The 21,607-nt window shown below is 44.2% G+C and overlaps 1 protein-coding gene across 2 annotated transcripts in view; it reads left to right on the top strand.

The window, feature by feature from the left end:
* RNF138 (ring finger protein 138) overlaps window positions 1-21,607 on the top strand; it is an 80,762-nt gene that overhangs the window by 44,095 nt on the left and 15,060 nt on the right. For both annotated transcript variants that reach the window (XM_070050352.1, XM_070050351.1), the window contains exon 7: window positions 20,911-21,006. In XM_070050352.1, coding sequence (XP_069906453.1) covers window positions 20,911-20,982 — 72 coding nt within the window. In that variant the 3' untranslated portion in view covers window positions 20,983-21,006. The remainder of the gene's footprint in view (window positions 1-20,910; window positions 21,007-21,607) is intronic.

Here is a 21,607-nt window from a genome sequence, read left to right as displayed (position 1 = left end):
TATGGAGAGAAGATATAGAGAAAGAGAGATCTACATCTGCTGGTTCACTTGAACCGGCCCTCATATGGGATGCTGGCACTGCAGGCTGGAGTTTAATCTGCTGGGCCAAAGCACTAGCCCTGAAACTGCTTTTTAAAAATGACCTGAGGCCGGCGCCATGGCTCACTAGGCTAATCCTCCACCTGCGGCAGCGGCACCCTGGGTTCTAGTCCCAGTTGGGGCGCTGGATTCTGTCCCGGTTGCTCCTCTTCCAGTCCAGCTCTTTGCTGTGGCCTGGGAAGGAAGTGGAGGATGGCCCAAGTGCTTGGGCCCTGCACCTGCATGGGAGACCAGGAAGAAGCACCTGGCTCCTGGCTTCAGATCGGCGCAGCGCGCGGGCTGTAGTGGCCATTTGGGGGGTGAACAAACGGAAGGAAGACCTTTCTCTCTCTCTCTCTCTCACTGTCTAACTCTGCCTTTCAAATAATAAATTAAATCTAAAAATAAAGAAACAGATACATAATGATGTATCATTGTGGTTTTAATTTATGTTTCTCTAATGCTAATATATGGGACTTTTCTTTAAAAAGCATGTATTTATTTATCATTCATATGCAGAGTGATAGCAAGAAAGGTGGCTATAAAGAGATCCTCCATCTCCTGGTTCAATTCTCCAATGCCCACTGAAACTAGGAGCCTGGAACTCCATCCATGGGGGGCAATGACCCAAGTACTTAGGCCATCTTCTACTACTTTTCCAGGTGCATTAGCCAGGATGTGAACTAGCAGTGGAGCACTCAGGACTCAAATTTGCACTCTGATATGGCATGCCAGTGTCACAAGTGGAAGCTTTGCCCACTGTGCCACAATGCTGGCCTCCAGTCAGATATAATTTAACATGTTTATTTGCCATATGTATATTCTGTGAAGTAAAATATCTGTTCATATCCTTTGCCCATTTTCTAATTGCATTACTTGTTTTTCTACTATTGAGTGTGGGATATTTTTATATATTCTAATTCCAAGTCCTTTGTCAGACAGGAGTATATCATTTGCAGACATTTTTCCCCCCATTTGTAGCTTTGCTTCCTCTTATAGGGGTTTCCACAAAGCAAATTAAAAATTTTGGTGAAGTCCTATTTATTGATTATTTTTTGTTATGAATTACACTTTTGGTATCATGTCTAAGAGGACCCTTCAGCTAGTGTTATGTTTTCTTCCAAAAGTTTTCTAATTCTATACTTTACATTTAAATCTTACTCCCTTTAAAGTTGATTTTTGTATAATGGGTAACATCTAAGCTGAAGTTCTCTTTGTGTGTGTGTATCGCACACATGTATGTGCACATGGACCTGTCAACATCTGATTGGTGCAGCACCATTTGCTTTATGTGTCTATCCCTCCTTCAGTATAATAGAGGATATGGAAGAGAATGTCCTTGTTCTTAGGGGACACTTAAAAAATGCTGGGTTATAATATCTGCAACTATTCTCAGACAGTTAAGCTAAAAGGAAAGACAAACACAGAGATAAACAAATGTGGTAAGTTGTAACACATGGAGAGTGCTCGCTTCGGCAGCACATATACTAAAATTGGAACGATACATAACGCATGGAGACAATAGATGAAGGTTATTTGAGAACTTATTGTAATTGTTTTGCAAATTTTATTTGAGTTTTTTTCAAAATAACAAATGCCTGTAATTTTTTAAAAAGTACTTTATCAGGGAAAAAAGTTTGGGTTGTGCCTTTTGAAATTTAAACTAGGTCTCCAATTGACAAGCCACAGCACACCAGCCTGTTATGAGGAGGATTAAGTGGTGCAGAAGTGGTAATTAAGCCTGTGGAAGTGGAGCAGAGGAGATGAGAGGTGCATGTTCAGAGCAGGTGAACTTTCACAGGATGTTTTATGCTGTGGCATGATGCCATCCAAACCCAGTGATCACCGTAGGGCAATTTCCTAATTTCACATGCCTGATAAAAATGTAAATAACACAAAATTATGGCCTCTTTGAAGCATAAGAGACTCTTACAATATTTGCAAAATTTACTTCATTTCAGGTGAAAATGTTTATTTTCTTTGATCACACTTCATGGACTGGGTTTCAGGATCACTTATCTTTCTGGACTTCATTGGCTGGTCTTAGATCAGTTTGATTAATGATCTAGCTTGCTGGCTCCTTGATCATAATCTAGTGCTTCAGTTTTTTTTTTTTTTTTCTGACCAATGGAGAACAATTTGATATGATTATGTGCGATGTATTATTAGAAACTATATATATATGATTTATTTATACTATATATAAACTATATATATATAAGATTTATTTATTTATTTGAAAGGCAGACTTCTATCTGCTGGTTCACTCCCTGAATGGTCACAATGGCTGGAGCTGAGCTGATCCAAAGCCAGGAGCCAGGAGATTCTTTCAGGTCTCCTATGCAGGTGCAGGAGCCCAAGGACTTGAGTCATATTCTACTGCCTACCCAGGCCATAGCTGGATGGGAAGTGGAGCAGCCGGGACTCGAACCAGCATCCATATGGGATGCTGGCACTGCAAGAGATGGCTTTACCTGCCACACTATAGCACCAGCCCCTAGAAACTATATTTTTATCACAACTGTTCTCCACTATGTGAACACTGATAATAATTTGTATTAATCACAATCCCTAAAATATTTGTTACATTTATGATATTTATGACTATTATTTTTTTTAATTATTCATTTGAGAGGCACAGTTACAGAGAGAGAGAGGGAGAGAGAGAGAGAGAGGGAGGGAGAGAGAGAGAGAGAGGGAGAGAGAGAGAGGGAGGGAGGGAGAGAGAGAGAGAGAGAGAGAGAGAGAGAGAGAGAAAGAGGTCTTTCATCTGCTGTTTCACTCCCCAAATGTCTGCAACAGTTCAAGCTGGTCCAGGCTGCAGCCAGGACCTTCTTCCGGGTCTCCCATGTGGGTGCTGGAGTCCAAACACTTAGGCCATCCTCTTCTGCTTTCCCAGGAGCATTAGCAGGGAGCTGGGTCAGAAGTGGAGCAGCTGAGACTTGAACCAGCTTGAACCATCCCATCATATGGGATGATGGCATTGCAGGGAACAGCTTAACCTGCTATGCCACAATGTCTGCCTGTGGCTGTTGAATTTCGTCATTTTTAATTTGGGCCCAATTGTTCCCATCAATGAACATGTTTGAAGTTTGATTTTGGCATTCAATATTTTAGCCACTACTCCAGGATTCATTTGCAGATTGATCAGTGAGACTCTGACCTTATTGTACAGGACCAAGCCCAGTCTAGGAACAAACCACTGAAAACTGCTTTAGGGGCCTGTGCTGTGGCATAGCAGGTAAAGTGACCTCATGCAGTGCTGGCATCCCATATGGGCACTGGTTCGAGTCCTGGCTGCTCCACTTCTGATCCAGCTCTCTGCTATGGCCTGGGAGAGCAGTAGAAGATGGCCCAAGTCTTTGGGCCCCTGTACCCATGTGGGAGACCTGAATCTACTGGCTCCTGGCTTTGGATTGGCTCAGCTCCAGACACTGCAGCCAATTGGGGAGTGAACCAGCAGATGGAAGACCTCTCTCTCTCTCTGACTCTCCTGTTTGTAACACTGCCTTTCAAATAAATAAATAAATAAATCTTTAAAAAAGAAAAAGAAAACTGCTTTAGACTAGCATCCATCTATTAATAATTTTAGAGTAAGGATAGCTGTTTGGTGTACTGGTTAAGGGTTAAGACACTGCTTGAAATTCCCACATCCCATATCAGAGTGCCGAGGTTCAAGTCCTGGCTCTTCTTCCAATTCCAGCATCCTGCGAATGCGTACCCTGGGAAACAGCAGATGATGGCTCGAATACTTGGATCCCTGCCACCCACGTGGGAGACATGGATGAGATTCTGGGCGCCTGGCTTTTCCCTGGTCCAGCCCAGGCTGTTGTGGGCATTTGGGGAGTGAACCAGTGGATAGAAGATATTTCTCTTTTTCTTTCTCTGTCTCCCTCTGTCACTCTGCCTTTCAAATCAAAATAAATAAATAAAAAATGAATCTTTTGATGCAGTTACTAATCTCAAATACTACTTAATGTTTATGCTTAAATATTCTGGCCTTCCTTCTTTGCAAGTTGTTCACAAGACTAATGATTCTTAATCTTCTGGCCCATTAAAGGTGTTAAAATGTGAAATGTGTTTAGTTTGATTTGACTAACCAAATATATCCTGGCCATATTTTCTTATCTAACTGCTTACCAGTCAGATAGTCTAGAATTTTTCAGGCAACATGTCTACTAGATGACGACATAAAGGGTGTTGTATAGTCTTCACTGGTACTAGGCATATTTTTTCAACAGAGCTGGAAGTTTTGGTTTCCTTCATTTGTTATTTAATCCATTAATTTTAGGGAGGACTTGTCTGATTGTAAAAATATTTCTCATAGCAAGAAATCAGAGCAGTTGGAGCCAAGTAGTATTTCTTCAATACTGAGTGACTTGTGCTTACTGAGGGCTTCTGGCAACTTGAATGTGAAACTCAGGACTAACATGTCTAAGCTAAAGATTTATTTGCAGATTCTATTTATTTCTTTCATATTCTTGCCAAATATTCTGCTGCTCTTTATTTAATATGGGCTAATATCATAAAAAGGGGCCAGCTGATGTAAGGTTTGTGAAATCTACAGGGAAGGATTTATTATTTTATAACTTTAATTGGATTTGAGTGATCACATTATTTAATCCCATGATGAAAATGTACACATGAAGTCAATGCAGTTGTATTTTCATTATTCTAACCCTGGGGCTTCCTGGTGAAACATGCCATCATCATTGCTCAAGGATTATATGCAGTGGTTTTGTGATACTATCACAAATCTTAAAGTGATGATGATTTGTTTGAGAGGCAGACAGACAGGCAGACAGAGTACTCTTCTGCTGGTTCACTCCACAATGCCCACAATGCCCTGGGGCTGCACCTGATGAAAGGAAGTGGGAATAAATCCAAATCTCTCATGTGAGTGGCAGAACACAAATCCTTGAGCCATCACTGTTGCTTCCAGGATCTGCTTCATTGGGAAGCTATAGTCGGGAGCCACTCGGAAGTGGGACATGGGTATCTTAACCATAGAGTGAACACCAGCTCCCCTAGAGATGATTGTTAGCGTATTAGCAATAGACTGCCATTCAGCCACTTGAGAATGTGGCAGGGCTGAGTCTCCTGGGATATGCATCATGGGTTGTCTCTGAGACCGGGTCCAAAAAAATGAAATCTTGAGGTGAAACAGGAAGTCAGTTTGTGAGCAGTGGAAATGTACTGGATCAAGAAGAAAGAAATCAATGGCAATGAACGTTTTGGGGAATGGAGATGCAGGTTGATAGAAACAGATACAAAGCAGGAAAAGAAGAAATGGGGCATGAGGATTCTGTGGTATGGCTGTGGTTCAGGCTTGTCCTAGAAGTAGACCCTTGGAAGACAGGTACCCCTTGTGTTCTTTTCATGCCACTTAGAGGTTGGATGTGACTGTGAGTGGAATATTCCCAGTGAATAGTTACTGTCATTGTCATGGAGTTTTCACTCTTGTCCTTACCATACTGGGGTGTGATTTTTCTGGACCTAAGAAATACAAATTCATCGGAAGCAACTATTTACTTTTATTCTGTATCACAAGTTTTAATGTTCTATTAATTATATCTATGCCTCTCTTTCCAGTTAAATATTTTTCTCAGGCATGAAGGAAGCCAGGATTTGTATGCTGAGGACTGTAATACTGAAAAGCTATGAGATTTCATTGGTAGTTTGTACTTGTTTATTGGGTGGCACTGCTGTTTTCTCTTTGGCATATGTGGCATCTTTCTCTACTGGTTCTCTCAGCTTCCTTTCTACTGCTTCTTTGCTGATTCACTTTCTAAGACCAGAATTTAAGTATCAGGGCTCTTCAGGGCTCAGTCCTGTTCCTCCTCTGATTTTCTCCCAACATCAAGGAGTTTCCCCTTCATTGTACATTAATGGCCATATTCATAGAGGTTTCAAGCATCATCTCTTTTTTTAAAGATTTATTTATTCGAAAGGCAGAGTTACACAGAGAGAAGAGAGGCAGAGAGAGAGAATCTTCCATCCACTGGTTCACTCCCCAGATGGCCACAATGGCTGGAGCTGTGCAGATCCGAAGCCAGGAGCCAGGAGCTTCTTCCAGGTCTCCCGTGTGGGTGCAGGGGTCCAAGGACTTGGGCCATCTTCTACTGTTTTCCTAGGCCATAGCAGAGAGCTGGATCGGAAGTAGAGCAGCCAGGTCTCAAACCAGCGCCCATATGGGATGCCAGTGCTTCAGGCTAGGGCATTAACCTGCTACGCCACAGCGCTGGCCCCTCAAGCATCATCTTAATGTTAACCACTCTGCACTATTCCTCTGCATCTCTTCTCTGAACATGAGATCTTTGCAATGATTTGCTCAAATTATCTCACAGGTGTCTCAAACTCATAGTTGCTAAGACTATACTTATCTTCCATTCACATTTGGTTCTCTTCCATGTTCAAAACTCAGTAATTGTAGTGCCTTCCAGCACTTGGTTAAGCCAAAAGACTAGAAGTCACTCCGGGTGCTCTTCTCTTCCTTACCTTACATATCCAGTTCTTTTACAAGTCCTGTTGCTTTAATCTCCTAAATATCTCTTAAATCTCTTTGATTTTCTTATTGTTCATTATCATTTCATTATTTAAAGCTATTATATCTACTTCCGGACTGCTGTCAGCATTTCTAGATCTACCTTCTTAGATCTTCAAGTTGCACATTATTGTTCTGGTTAAAATAATCTAATGACTTCCACTGTTCTCAAGAGAAAAAGAAAGAAAACAAGAGTTCTTAGCTCAGCCTACAGATTTACATGATCTGCTTTTTGCTTAAGCTTCCCAGGCTCATCTCTGTAGTAGAGACGAAGGCACTATTAGTTATAGATTCCATTCCTACAAAGTTGCCATATCCATTCCCATCGGAAGGTCTTCACACATGCTATTTTCTCAACATAGGACACTCCCAACTCTTCTTTCTCTATCAAGCCATCATCTATTCAACTGAAAGCACAGTTCTCACCTTACTTGGCCAAGACAGTCCAGAAAGCCCAGCCCTATTCTAGTCTCAGAGCTGGAGACATTGCAGTGGCTTGTACACAGTAGGGGTCAATACTGTGCTCCCTCCCAGACAGCTGCCAAAATCTACACATCTGCCTCTGATGAGGACTTTCTTCAAAACCCCGGAAGCCCTGTAGACTGGAAGTGCTAGAGAATTTAATCCCTTTCGTCTGTACTGTCTTCCCTGAACAGCCTTCACTCAGTAACTGCTAGAAGTTGAAGTTTCAACAATCTACCTGTCACGCTCTTTGCATGGGATAGCTCTGAGGTCCGCTTTCTACTGTTTCCCAGAATTTTCGCAGCAGATTCAGTTCTAGTTGTTCCCTATGAGCTGGCTTGACAATGCGCCCTGGGCTGGCTGCCTTTGCTTCCCTGCCTCATTTCCCTCCTCCCCTGCAGATATTTTCTGCACCTCCTGAATAAACTATTTACGCTTGCATATTTGTCCTGTGGTCTACTTATTCTCAAACCAAGAACTCAAACCAAGACATGCACTAAATCCAGTCTTGGAGTATGTGCCTGGATGAATAGCTTCAGCATTACTTGGGAACCTGTTGGAAGAGAAGATTTTCAAGGCCCATCCCAGGATCTCTGAGAATTCAGAATTCTTTATGGTTGTACCTGAATAATTTGATAATTCACTTTCTCTTACAAGATATTTATTCTCAGCATATTACATGTTTCAAATGTTGTGTTAGTCTGCTTCTTGTGACTTTGACTAACTTACCTGAGAGGAGCTTTTGTGGGAAAGAAATAGATTTATTTCAGCTCATTGTTGAAAGGTTACAGGCTTGGGGCGCCCCATAGTCTACACCTGGCAGAGGCTGTTCATAGTGGCTGCAGAGACATGGTCACAGTGAACCAGGAAGGGAAAGAGAGAACCCGGAGGGAACCTGAACTGACAAAATCAGCCCTCTTGTGAGAACCACCCTCTGAGGGCATGCCCCAACAACCTAAAAACCCTTGGGTGGCCTTTGTGGTCACCATTTTGTTGCAAAGCAAACCCCCGACATGAGTGCTATAGCACTCCCAAACCTGGATCAACTTGCCTGATATGCATAAAGCCAGTCACTGACACCAGGGAGGTGGAACAAAGTAAGTGTTTCTATGTAAAATGCAGAGTGAGGAGCTGGGCAGCTGCTGCTTAATCCCTGGACTCTTGCATCTCTAATTTAATCTCTGTGTCTATGCTTCTGCAATGAAAGCCAGGCACCTGCCAATTTAGCTTCTGTGGTCTAACTATGAATGGAGTTTTGAACACAGGCAAATTAACCTCACTAACTGTCACTTCCCCATTCGCGGAGGAACGACACAGGACCCTGCGCTGTTCTTTTGTCTGCTCGGCCCTTCCTGGGTTTGCTGCTGGTCCTTCCGGGTTGGCTGCCGATCCTTCCACCTCCATGGAAGGGCGGCTCCCCCTGCCACTTTCCCCACTTCCGCGGGGGAGCGGCACACCGCCGGCCGGCTCTCTCGGGGGCTGCTCAGGTGTTCCTTCAGATAGATGTTCCTGGTGCATGTTGTCTCTCTCCTCCTTTATAGTCCTCTTCCACCAATCCCAACTCTGCTACCCACACGCCGAACACGCTGCTCTCCTCCAATCAGGAGCAGGATCAGCTCCTGCAGGTTATTGGTCGAACTGGAGGCAGCTGCGTAGAAGCTGTTTACTCCTCTCCCAGCGCCATATTGTGGGAGAGCAGATGCATAGAATAAGTCTTCATTCCAGTAACTTAGTCTAGTCCGAGTTGCTCCCCACAACTAACTTGCTTCCACTACAAAAATGGAAGCAGTCATCTTGTTTACAGGAATGCAAGTCCATGAAGAGAAATACCTGATAGCCTTACAACTTGCTTGTTGCTTTTGAAAACTATACATTATATATTGTTTTGTTTTTGATACTTTACCAAATTCTATACACTACAGGATACATTTCTTAGCATAGAAATCAAAGCAGATTTCACTAGTCTCTTTGATATAATCTAGCATTAGCCACCTATTTCAAATTCTCCCCATATGTACTGCACTTGCTTCCATGTTTTTATAGAAATTTTTAGGGGCCAGTGCTGTGGTGTGGTGGGTTGGGCCTCTGTCTCTCGGTGCGCTGGCATCCCATGTGGGTGCTGGTTCATGTCCCAGCCTGCTTCCAATCCAGCTCCCTGCTGGTGGCCTGGGAAAGCAGTGGAGGATGGCTCTGGTATTTGGGCCCCTGCACCCATGTGGGGGACCCAGAGAGGGGACTCCTGGCTCCTGGCTTTGGATGTGCCCAACTCCATCCATTGGAGCCATTTGGGGAGTGAGCCAGTGGATGGAAGACTTTCTTTTCTTGCTTTTTTCTTAATAATAGAAGCCAGTTTTTTTTTTTTTTAATTTAACAGGTAGAGTTATAGACAATGAGAGAGAGAGAGAGACAGAGAGAAGGGTCTTCCTTCCATTGGTTCACCCCCCAAAATGGCTGCTATGGCCACAACTGTGCCGATCCAAAGCCAGGAGCCAGATGCTTCCTCCTGGTCTCCCATGTGGGTGCAGGGACCCAAGCACTTGGGCCATCCTCCACTGCCCTCTCGGGCCACAGCAGAGAGCTGGACAGGAAGAGGAGCAACTGGGACTAGAACCCGGCTTCCATGTGGGATGCCGGCTCTGCAGGCGGAGGATTAACCAAGTGAGCCATGATGCCGGCCCCTGGAAGACCTTTCTCTCTGTCTGTGACTCTGTCTCTCAACTAAATAGATCTTTAAAAAAATTTTTTTAAATACTTTACTTTGAATGCCCTTCCCATATCTTATCTTGATGAAGTTCTATGTGTTCCCTCTTAAAGCTGCAGCTCAACAATATAAATTGAGTGGCTCTTCTACACATGTATAAGTGCTCGACATTATCAATGAACAAAACAAAGGTCTTTGCCCTCATAGAGCTTTTCTCTACTTAAGCCCCAAGCACAATTTATCATGTCACCAGGACCCACAGACCTGTATCACAGCAATACAATTAATCTATCTCTTTCCCAATCAGTCCATTGTCTTTTTTTTTAAATATTTATTTATTGGGCTGGTGGTGTGATGTGGCAAGTGAAGCCACCACCTGTAGTATGGTATCCCAGATGGGTACTGGATCAAGTCCTGGCCGCTCCGGTTCCCATCCAGCTCCCAGCTGGTGGCCTGGGAAGGGAGCAGAAGATGGCTCAAGTGCTTGGGCCCCTAGTACTCACGTGGGAGACCTGGAAGAAGCTTCTGGCTCTTGGCTTTGGCTTGGCCCAGCTCTGGCTTTTGCACCCATTTGGGAAATTAATCACTATTGGATGGAAGAACTCTGTGTGTGTGTGTGTGTGTGTCCTTTATTTGTGTAGCTCTGACTTTCAAATAGATAAATGGATCTTAAAAAAAAAGATTTATTTATTTATTTGAAAGGCAGAGTTATATATAGAGTAAGGACACACATACACACACATATCCATGGAAAGAGAGAGAGAGAGAGAGATCTATCCACTTGTTCACTCCCCAAATGGCTGCAACAACCAGGCAGGGCTGGGCCAGGCTGAAACCAGGAGCCTGGACATCTGCATCTCCCACATAGGTGTAGGGTCCCAAGCACTTGGGCCATCTTCTGCTGCTTTCCCAGGTGTATTAGCAGGGAAGTTGGTTTAGAAGTGAAATAGGTGCCAGCACTGTGGCATAGCAGGTAAAGCCACCTCCTGCAGTCCCGGCATCCCATACGGGTGCCGGTTCGAGTCCCAGATACTCCACTTCTGATCCAGCTCTTTGCTATGGCCTGGGAAAGCAGTAGAAGATGGCCGAAGTCCTTGGGTCCCTGCACCCGTGTGGTAGACCCAGAGGAATCTCCTGGCCCCTGGCTTCGGATCGGCGCAGCCCCGGCCATTGTGGCCAACTGGGAAGTGAACCAGCGGATGGAAGACTCTCTCTCTCTCTGCCTCTCCTCTCTCTGTGTAACTCTGACTTTCAAATAAATAAATAAATCTTTAAAAAAATTAAAAAAAAAAAAAAAGAAAGTGGAATAGCTGGGATTAGAACCGATATGGGATGCTGGCATTGGTGTTGTAGGCAGTGGATTAACTTGCAGTGCTACAGCGCCAGGACCAGACTGGCAGTTTTCTTTATATGATTTATTTACTTAAAAGGCAGAGTTACAGAAAGAGAGAAGTGAATCCATTGGTTCACTTCCCAAATGGCTGCAATAGCCAGGGCTGGGCCAGGACGAAGCCAGGAGCCAGGAGCTTCTTCTGGGTCTCCCATGTGGGTGCATGGGCCCAGGCAGTTGGACCATCTTCCACTGCTTTCCCAGGTGCATTATCAGGGAGCTGGATCAGAAGTGGTGTGGCCAGGACTCCAACCAACACCCATATTGCATGCCAGCACTGCAGGCTGTGGCTTTAACCCACTGTGCCACAGTGGCAACCCCAGACCAGTGGCTTTCAACTCAATAGTATCACCTGAGATTCTTTGGAAAAATAACTATATCCCAGAAGCCACCTCCAAAGATTTTCCTTAGTTTGTGTGGGACCTAAATGATTTTAATGTACAGACGTGGATAAGAACCACTGCAAAATTTTTGCAGGCTGGATTTTATTTATTTATTTTTATTGTGTTTGGGAGGCAGAGAGAGAGCGAGCTTCTATCCACTGATGCCATCCCTGAAATACTTGCAACAACGAGGGTTGGGCCAGGGCAAAGCCAGCAACGTGAAACGCCAAACACGTGCTCCTGAAGGCTGCGATGTTATACCACTCATCTGGAAATGCCTAACACCTGACCCGTGTGTGTGTTTGACTGGTTTTCAACAGCAGGGAGCAATGGTGTTGTCTCTTCCTCCACTGAGCTACTATGGTGCTGATATATGTAGCTGCAAAGGCCCTTTGAGACATTGGGTTCACCTTAGGTAATTTTTAAGGCACCTAACCTTAATAAAAATTAATAGGTAGACAATATCCGGAAGAACTATGGGGGTGAGTGTTTGGTGCAGCACGGCTGTCACTACTTGGGTTGCCTGTATCCCTGGAGTCGAGTCCAGGCTATTTTGCTTCTGATCCAGCTTCCACTAGTAATGCCTATCCTGAGAGGCAGCAGGTGGTGCAATCTTTCTCTCTCTCTCTGCTGTCAAACAAAAATGAAAATAAGTAAAACAATATAAAAGACACTGGTTAAGATGTCATGTACTGTATTAAAGTGCCTGGATTCAATTCCTGCCTTCAGCTCCAGACTCCAGCTTCTGATTCCAGCTTCCTACCTCTGTGACGGGTCAAATAGTTGGATCCCTGGCACCCATGTAGGATACACAGATTGAATTCCCAGCTCCTGGCTTGGCTTTGACCCCATCCTGGCTGATGTAGACATTTGGAAAGTGACCCCACTGATGAGAGATCTCTTTCTCTCTCAAGTAAATAATAAAAAAGATACATTTGAACTATGTTTTAAATTTTTACAGGATATTAGTGACTGTATTACCATATAAATGATACTTGTTAGAACATGTGGCCTCCTCAAAGGGTCCCTAAGGGTTTGGTGCTCATGGATTCACCATCCCTGAGCAAATTGGTGGGTATGTACTATCGGGACAAGGGAAAACAAGACCATGTCCCTCCCCTCTTAGGTACCCACAGTGCATTTTCCAGTGGCTTCTTGGAAACATTGATGACAACCAGTTTCCAGTCCAGTTTCAAGAAAGGGAGGGGACTGTGAAAAAATCTAATGTTGCTTTAGAATAGGTTGGGAAAATTCTATTAAGGAAAGAGAACACAGTGATTGGTCAGACTGCATTTCAGAAATCCCCTATGTTTTCATTGGTTTGGAAAAAAGGAGCGCGCTCTCCTAAAAATGTTTAAATACCATCCTTTTTTTTTTTTTTTTTTTTTTTTTTTTTTTTTTTTTTTTTTTTTTAAGATTTATCTATTCATTTGAGAGGTAGAGTTACAGATGGAGGAAGTCTTTTATCTGCTGATTCCCCTCCCAAATGGCTGCAATGGCCAGAGCTGAGCCGGTCTGAAAGAGCCAGGAGCTTCTTCTGGGTCTCCTGAACGGGTGCAGGGGCCCAAGCGCTTGGGCCATATTCCGCTGCTTTCCCAGGTGCATTAGCAGGGAGCTGAAAGGGAAACAGAGCAGCCAGGACCTAAATTGACACCAATATGGGATGCCGGCGCCACAAGTGGAGGCTTAACCTATTTTGCCACAGTGCTGGCTCCTAAATACAATCTTACAAGCAAGAGCCAAGTGCTGTTTGGAGTGAAGTCCCAGCATGGTGTTGTGTGTGCTTTCTCACCAAAATAGCTCTGCTTTTCCCTCTGCCTGGAATGTCTGCCCTGTCCCCAACCTTGGCCACTTGATCTTCTGCCTGGACTCCTTCCTTCCTTCCTTCCTTCCTTCCTTCCTTCCTTCCTTTCTTCTTTCTTCTTTCTTCTTTCTTCTTTCTTCTTTCTTCTTTCTTCTTTCTTCTTTCTCCTTTCTTCTTTCTTCTTTCTTCTTTCTCCTTTCTCCTTTCTTCTTTCTTCTTTCTTCTTTCTCCTTTCTTCTTTCTTTCTTTTTTAAGGGAGAGAGTTTATTGGGGGAAACTCAACAGGCTGGAGGGAAGAGGCAAAGAAAGAAAAAGAGAGAGAAGGAGAGCGTAAGAGAGACAGAGACAGAGAGAGAGGTCAGGAGACAGAGAGGAAGAGAGAGATAGAGAGAGAGACTTGTTCAGGAACGGGTTCTTTTAAAACTTTGCTGGGGGACGTCAGCCTGGATTTTTTTTGAAGAAATTGTTGATCCATACAGAAACGCTTAAGTGCTTTTCCCCAGGCCCCCAGTGGACAGTTTCCCCTTCATTATGATGATCGCCACGTGGTCCCACCTGTTGTATCTTGAGGCTGGGAGGTCCTGAATGCTAATAGGTGCTTAATAAAAAAAAATTGTAAAGAAATGTACTTTCTTGTGAGTGGGGAGTCTTTAAAACAGAAATCACAAGGTAATTTGGAAGAACATTGTAATTATGTCTAGACTCCAAATGTTGTGTGACCCTGCCACAATTTTGAGCTTTGGGGACACTTGTTTATATTGTAATCCATTTTCAGGATTCTGTGACAGGAAAGCTAGCTCCTCTGGGACAAGGAACACACATTTCTGCCATTTATCTATCACATAAGCCACGTATTGTTCCTAATGCCAGAGGGACTTAACGGTAGTGGTGAAAATGCAGTAGGCAAAAGGAATGGCATCAAATTATCAGTGTAGCTAAACCAGTGGTCTGTTATAGGCTGATTAAACACATACATGCAACAGCCACAAGGTGGCAGCTTAGAACTATAACATTACAGAAAGAACATTCCTAGACCCAACCATTTGCATTATGGCCAGGGAGGGGAAAGGAGCATAGGCACAATTAGCGGCGGGGAAGGAGAGCGTGGTATGTGATATTCACTGCACACATCTTTATAGTTTTATCTTCCCTAGAAAAATGACAAACACACATGCACATGCACATAGACAGCATGGCCTCATCAAATGTAACATTAACAAGTCTTTCTCAAGAAACATCAGCAAAACAGTGAGTCTGCCATGCCAGTGTGCCTTGGCCTCAGGTGCCTCCGCTTCCTTCATCCCTCTTGTGGTATGCTTTTATAGTTGGTTAAGGACTTCCTGAGGGCAATTCTACTTTTATTTGATTTTTCACTTAGCCTGTTTACTTTAGAACCTCACACTGTTATAAATCACTACTCTACTCTGCTTATAAAAATGCACACATGTAAATATATATTTTCATATATGAATGTCCCCTTCCTGCCCACTTCTCAGAGCAAATGTGCACTATTCAGAGGTGCAGGAAACTCAAGGTCCCCTCCCAGTTCCTATCCATACTGTGAACATGTCCAACATGTTCTGGTTATTTGAACACCAGTTCTTATAAGATGATTGTGAAACTTCAGATTGCTACAAGGCAACTCTCAGAAGTACAAACACAATGTCTGAACTGAATCATTTTAGCAGTACTTTGCACAGATAAGGAACTTACCAAAGACTGACTCCAAATTCAACCCACTTAATAAGAAGTTTTTAAAAGCGTGACATCAGAATCAAGTGAAAGCAGGAACTATTGAAGTGATTGAAAGGGATTTTTTTTTTTTTTTTTGACAGGCAGAGTGGATAGTGAGAGAGAGAGAGACAGAGAGAAAGGTCTTCCTTTTCCATTGGTTCACCCCCCAGTGGCCGCCATGGCTGGCGCACCGCGCTGATCCAAAGGCAGGAGCCAGGTGCTTCTCCTGGTCTCCCATGGGGTGCAGGGCCCAAGCACTTGGGCCATCCTCCACTGCACTCCCTGGCCACAGCAGAGAGCTGGCCTGGAAGATGGGCAACCGGGACAGAATCTGGCACCCCAACCGGGACTAGAACCTGGTGTGCCGGCGCTGCTAGGTGGAGGATTAGTCTATTGAGCAGTGGTGCCGGCTGGAATGTTATTAATAGTAAACCATATACATTCCTTAGAATTTTTTTTTTTTTTTGACAGGCAGAGTGGACAGTGAGAGAGAGAGACAGAGAGAAAGGCCTTCCTTTGCCGTTGGTTCACCCTCCAATGGCCGCCGCGGCTGGCGCGCTGCGGCCGGCGCACCGCGCTGATCCGATGGCAGGAGCCAGGAGCCAGGTGCTTTTCCTGGTCTCCCATGGGGTGCAGGGCCCAAGCACCTGGGCCATCCTCCACTGCACTCCCTGGCCACAGCAGAGGGCTGGCCTGGAAGAGGGGCAACCGGGACAGAATCCAGCGCCCCAACCGGGACTAGAACCCGGTGTGCCGGCGCCGCAAGGCGGAGGATTAGCCTAGTGAGCCGCGGCGCCGGCCATTCCTTAGAATTTAACTGTTAGGTAGCTTACAAATAAAAATGGTATTTTAATAAAATCATATTTTCTCAGACCAGCTCTAGGCTGAAAAACAATAGATATAGGGTAAGGGGTACGACATCTTCCTATCTTCAAGGAACTTGTAACCTATCAGGAAAAGGCGACAGGCCTTTAAGTAATCAGTGAAATACAGTGAGAACAAATGCTGTAGAATTTCAGAGGAGGAAGGGAGACTTCCAAGAGGGGACTGACATTGGCCTGGACTTTGGAAGGTGACTCATACCTGGATAATAACAGGAGGGTGAAGCAGTGCAGAGGGCCAAGAAACAGGCTCAGGAGGGCGTGTTCAGGACAGACTGAGAAAAGCAGGGTGGCCAGTCATGGAGGGTGTGGGGGAGATAAGCATAAGCTACAGATAAGACAGACAGGGAGGACTCCTGGAAGCCAAGCTCAGAGTCTTCCTGGGGCAGCCCCTGGCACAGCAGTGGAAACTTTGCTTGCAATGCCCATATCCCACACCGGAGACTCTGGGTGTGAGTCCTGGTTCTGATTTAACTTCCTGAGAGGCAGAGGGTGATGGCTCAACTACTTGAGTTTCTACCACCCATTGTGAGTGAGCCAAATTTAATTCCAGACTCCTGGCTTTGGCCATTGTAGGTACTTGGAGGGCGAACCAATGGGTGGAAGATCTTTCTCTGTTTCTCTCTCTCTCTCTGCCTTTCAAATAAATAAAATAAATACATAAAATATTAATATCTGTAAAAAATTCTGTTCTTTCACCCAGGGGCACTAAAAGTTTTTGAACAGGGGAATGACCTGGTAGAGAATAAGCTTGGAAAATATTATGCAGGGTCTATTGGTCTGGGTATAATTATAGACAGTGTTTCTTTTGTTTTTAAAAATCCTCCAAATACCATAAAATATAACCTGTAGCTACAGTGCTTATAAGAATATCCAAACATATTAGATCCAGGAGGTTTTTCACTCATAAGTGGACGATGGTACCTAACCCAAGAGTTGAAGGGTAACTAGCATGGAGAATGAAAGAGGTTGGGGGATGTGGTTTTGGTAAGGGATGTACAGGGAAACTGCTAATGCCTGGTGTAACTGGCATTTAGAGTGTGATGGTGGAAGGAACAGGAGATCAAGTAAAAGATGTAAAGAGAGCATAGAGAGCCACAAGTGCTATGGTGCACAGCTTGGACTTAATCTTGTAGCTCCCAGATTACCGCTGAAGGCCTTACTCAGAAAATGAGAGAGCATTTTGCATTCTGGGCAGATTATTCTGTTTGTGTGGAAGAGAGAACCATGTTAGCAGATGGGGCCCGTTGGGAGGCTGAAGTTCAGAAAAGAGAAATGCTGAGTCTGGAAGGTTAGGGTGATAGGGATGATGGTATGGAGTTGGGAGAGAAGAGGATTCCAAAGTGTTGCAGAAGAAAAATGAGCTAAACTTGATATGACATAGATGTGATTGTGATGGGGAAGGGGAAGTCCCCAGGAAACAAGTATTCTCTTACTGCTGAGCCTGGGAAGAGGGGGAAACCATTACTGCAGGAACAGATTCTCCCTGAGAGGAACATGGTGATTTGAGTGCCACATCTGTTGATTTTGACAGCTGTCCAGCAGGAATTGGATATTGAATCCTAAGATGAGGGAGAAGCAGTGCCTGAAACCATGACAATATATTAGATTATCCAGACTAACATGTAATGATACCTAATAATTTCTAGCATTTGTTTTACTCATTCTATGGGTTTGTATGTGTTAACTTATTTCATTCTCCCAACAAATCTATTCAGTTGATGCTTTTATCCCATTTATGTAACAATGAGAGAATAGAAACAATAAAAAGAGACTTGTGGGGCTGATGCTCTGGCATGGTAGGTTAAGGCTCTGTCTGCAGCATTAACATCCCATATGGGCACTGGTTTGTGTCCTGGCTGCTCCACTTCTGATCTAGCTCTCTGCTATGGCCTGGAAAGCAGTGGAAGAGGGACCAAATGCTTGGTCCCTGCACTCACATGGGAGACCCAGAAGAAGCTCCTGGCCTCTGTCTTCGGATCTGCTCGGCTCCTGCTGTTGTGGCTATTTGGGGAGTGAACCAAGAGATAGAAGATCTTTCTCTCTGTCTGTGACTCTGCCTTTCAAATAAATAAATAAAATATTTAAAGAAGAAGGATTAGGAGGAAGAGGTAGAGGTAGAGGAAAAGGAGGGACTTGCTATAGCCTCCCCACTCCCTATTTACCTACCTGCAGCATGTACTCAATCTACTGATCTCAAGTACTTGGTCTACTGTGGATGAAAGTGCACTTTTCTTGGAGTGCATCCCTCCATTTGTACTAGTTGCCATCCTCTCTCACTCCTATAGACATTGTTTCAGCCATTGTCTGTTCTCTGTACATAATAAAAGTTTGCCTCTATTGGATCATTCCTGTTAGCATACAAACATGTTATTATTTCTGGTAGTTCAAACAAAACCAAAACTCTTTGAGCCAATTCTGACTTGTATTCCCATCCCATTTTTTCCCCTTCCTTTTCCATTTCAAGAGTTTCTGTACTTGTTGTCTTTAACGTCTACATTTTATTCTCATTTGAATTCACTCTGGTTTGCCTTCTATTACCGTAGTCTGCCAAAACTGTCATTCACAGGGTAGTTGAAGCTCTCCACTTTGCTAAATTCAACAGTGAGCTTTCAGGTCTTATGCTCTTTGACCTATTTGCTGTACCTGACACGGCTGACCACCTCTTCACTCTTCTCGTCACTTGCTTTGGAGGCTATGACAGTCTCAGTTCCTGTCTTACCTCTCTGCTCACTCCCTCTTAGTTTCCTTTGTTTATTCCCCTTCAGATTCCTAAGCTTTTGGTGGATAGGGCCTGAGGGACCAGTCCTTGTATCTCTTCTCTTCTCTTCTCTTCTCTGTTCACACCTCGATTATCTCATCAAATTTCATAGTGTTGAATACTATTTGCAGGCTGTCAATCTCAAATTGGTAACTCTAGGGTATATAGATCCTCTAGGCTTCATAGATCCAACTATTGTCTCCAACTTGATGTCCAAGAGAAAACTTCAACTTTGTCTAAACTAAATTGCAGATCTCCTCCCACTCCATTCAAGTTTGGTTGTTCTTCAGTTTGTCCAATTGCAGTTAACTGCAGCTCTCTTGTTCTCCACACTCAGCTCCAAAACTTGTGCTCATCTTTGATTCTTCTTTTTCTCCCATACCCCATATCCAATCCAAATTCCATTGACCACACATGCAATGTATTACCAATAGAGCAGCCAGAATAATTCTGCTAAAATTTGATTGGTCTTGTTATTCTGCTCAAAATCACCCACTTGATCCTTACCTGACACATAATAGAAGCCAGGGTTTTTATAAATTTTAAAAAAATATTTTTATTTGACAGGTAGAGTTATGAACATTGAGAGAGAGAGAGAGAGAGAGAAAGGTTTTTCTTCCGTTGGTTCACACCCCAAATGGCCGCTACGGCTGGCGCTGTGCCGATCCAAAGCCAGGAGCTGGGTGCTTCCTCCTGGTCTCCCATGTGGGTGCAGGGGCCCAAGCACTTGGGCCATCCTCCACTGCCTTCCCAGGCCACAGCAGAGAGCTGGACTAGAAGAGGAGCAACTGGGACTAGAGCCCGGCACCCATATGGGATGCCAGCACCGCAGGCGGAGGATTAACCAAGTGAGCCACGGTGCCAGCCCCAGAAGCCAGGGTTTTAGAAATGTCCTACAAGCCCCTTTTTGCCAATCCCCACATGATATAACCTCCCCTCTTGCTATTTTCTTCCTCACTGACTCACATCATCTCCACTGTTCTTTTTTTTAAAAAAAAAAAAAGTTTTAGAGACAGAATTCTCCCATCTGCTGTTTCATTACCCGAATGCTCTCACAACAGCCAGGGCTTGGCCAGGCCGAAGCTGGGAACTGAGCATTCAATTCAGGTTTCCTACGAGGGTGTCAGGGACCCAACTACTTGAGCCATCTCTGCTGCCTCCCATGGTCTGCACTATCAGAAAGCTGGAGTCAGAACTGGAGCCAGGTATTGAACACAGACACTTTGAAATGGAACACAGCTGTCTCATCAGTGTCTTAACTCCTAGGCCAAACACCTGTTCCCTTGCTGTTCTTTCAACATGTCTGCTGTGCCATCAATTCAGAGCCTTTCATTTACTATCTCTTTTGCCTAGGTATTCATAACCCATAAAAATTCCCAATGCTTGCTCCTTCACTTATTTCAGATTATGACTCAAGTGTCACTTTCTTAGGAAATCCTTCTCTGACAATGCTATGAAATATTCTATCCCTCCCTCATCCTCTTTCATAACTGTGGTGTATTTGCCTTGTGCCCACCTTACTGAGCTGGTATTATGCATCCTAGATTCTCCTCTCTGCAGAGTTCTGAGGCTAAGTGGGCCAGAGGAACATGTTGCACAAGACCTAGGAGGCCGAAGTGGAGGAACAGACACACTGTGTTGATGCTTAGATGACTTTACTGGTGGAAGGTGTTGGTGCAGCTGAGTGCATTGCTGCTTGACTGCTGGCTCAGTTAGTAGTCACTTGGTTGGCAGAGGGTCCCACTTTAGTTTCTCAGACTGCTAGGTATGGGTGCATTTGTTTCCATGAAAAAGGCATCAGTTTCTACCACAGGACTCTTCCCCCCATTACTGAAATTGGAGGCTTGGAGATGGTGAGAGATTGATGAGAGCTCCAGTCCATTCTCTAAGGTTTCAACTCAGCTGTGTGGGTTCCATCTTTCTTTCCTTACTTCATGGCCATCTTCCTTTGCTGACCACATGCCCTGCCAACTTCAGGCACCAACACCAGACACAGAAGCAACAGCCTCCTGTAGACTGTTTAACCAGCCCCACAACTGCATAAAGGTAAATCCCATAATAAGTCCTTGTATATGTGTAGTAGGCTAATGATGTTTAAACACCAGTTTTCTGGGGTGTGAGAATCCTGATATGCAGCATTTGACAATTTCTTTGTTTTCAATATTTCACTAGGGCCAATTTCAAGCTACCACTAGATGGAAAACAGTGAAGGTGTGCCAACAATTAGCTCTTTGCAGCTACTGATAGCTGTGGCTACAGGACACCACCGTGCGTATTTCCTATGGCCTTCTCTTATTGAATTTGGTTTCCTAATGATTTATTTATTTATTTAAAGGCATTTATACAACACACACACACACACAGAAGGAGAGAGAGATCTCATTGGTTCACTCCTCAGATGGCTGCACTAGGCCAAAATCAAGAGCCTGGAACTCTATCTGGATCCCCAATTTGGGTAGCAGGGGCTCAAGCACTTGGGCCATCTTCTGCTGCTTTCCTAGGTGCATTAGCTGGGAGCTGGATTGGAAGCAGAGCAGCCAAGACTTGAAGCAGAGATCATTTGGGATGCCAACATCACAAATGGTGGCTTAGCCTGTTGTGCCACAACACTATTCACTCTTCTCTTATTGAATTCTGTCTCATAACCTACCAATTTTTTCCCCATGGCTCTTAGTACTTTCTAACATGCTACATGTTTTAGTTATCTGCCTCTTACCTTGGAGTGTAAACGCTATCAAAGCAGTGATTTTTGCCTGTTTTGTTTATTGCTGAATCCTGGCTCTCAGAACAAGTACTGGCATTTAAGAGCTGTCTCATATGCATACTGGAGCAATGAATTGGAGCATGGGAGGAAAAATGTGGCAATAAA

The sequence above is a fragment of the Oryctolagus cuniculus genome, chromosome 10, assembly GCF_964237555.1.
Source record: "Oryctolagus cuniculus chromosome 10, mOryCun1.1, whole genome shotgun sequence".
NCBI lineage: Eukaryota > Metazoa > Chordata > Mammalia > Lagomorpha > Leporidae > Oryctolagus > Oryctolagus cuniculus.
Note: the sequence above shows the minus strand (reverse complement) of the source record. Positions and strands in the feature narration are given on the sequence as shown.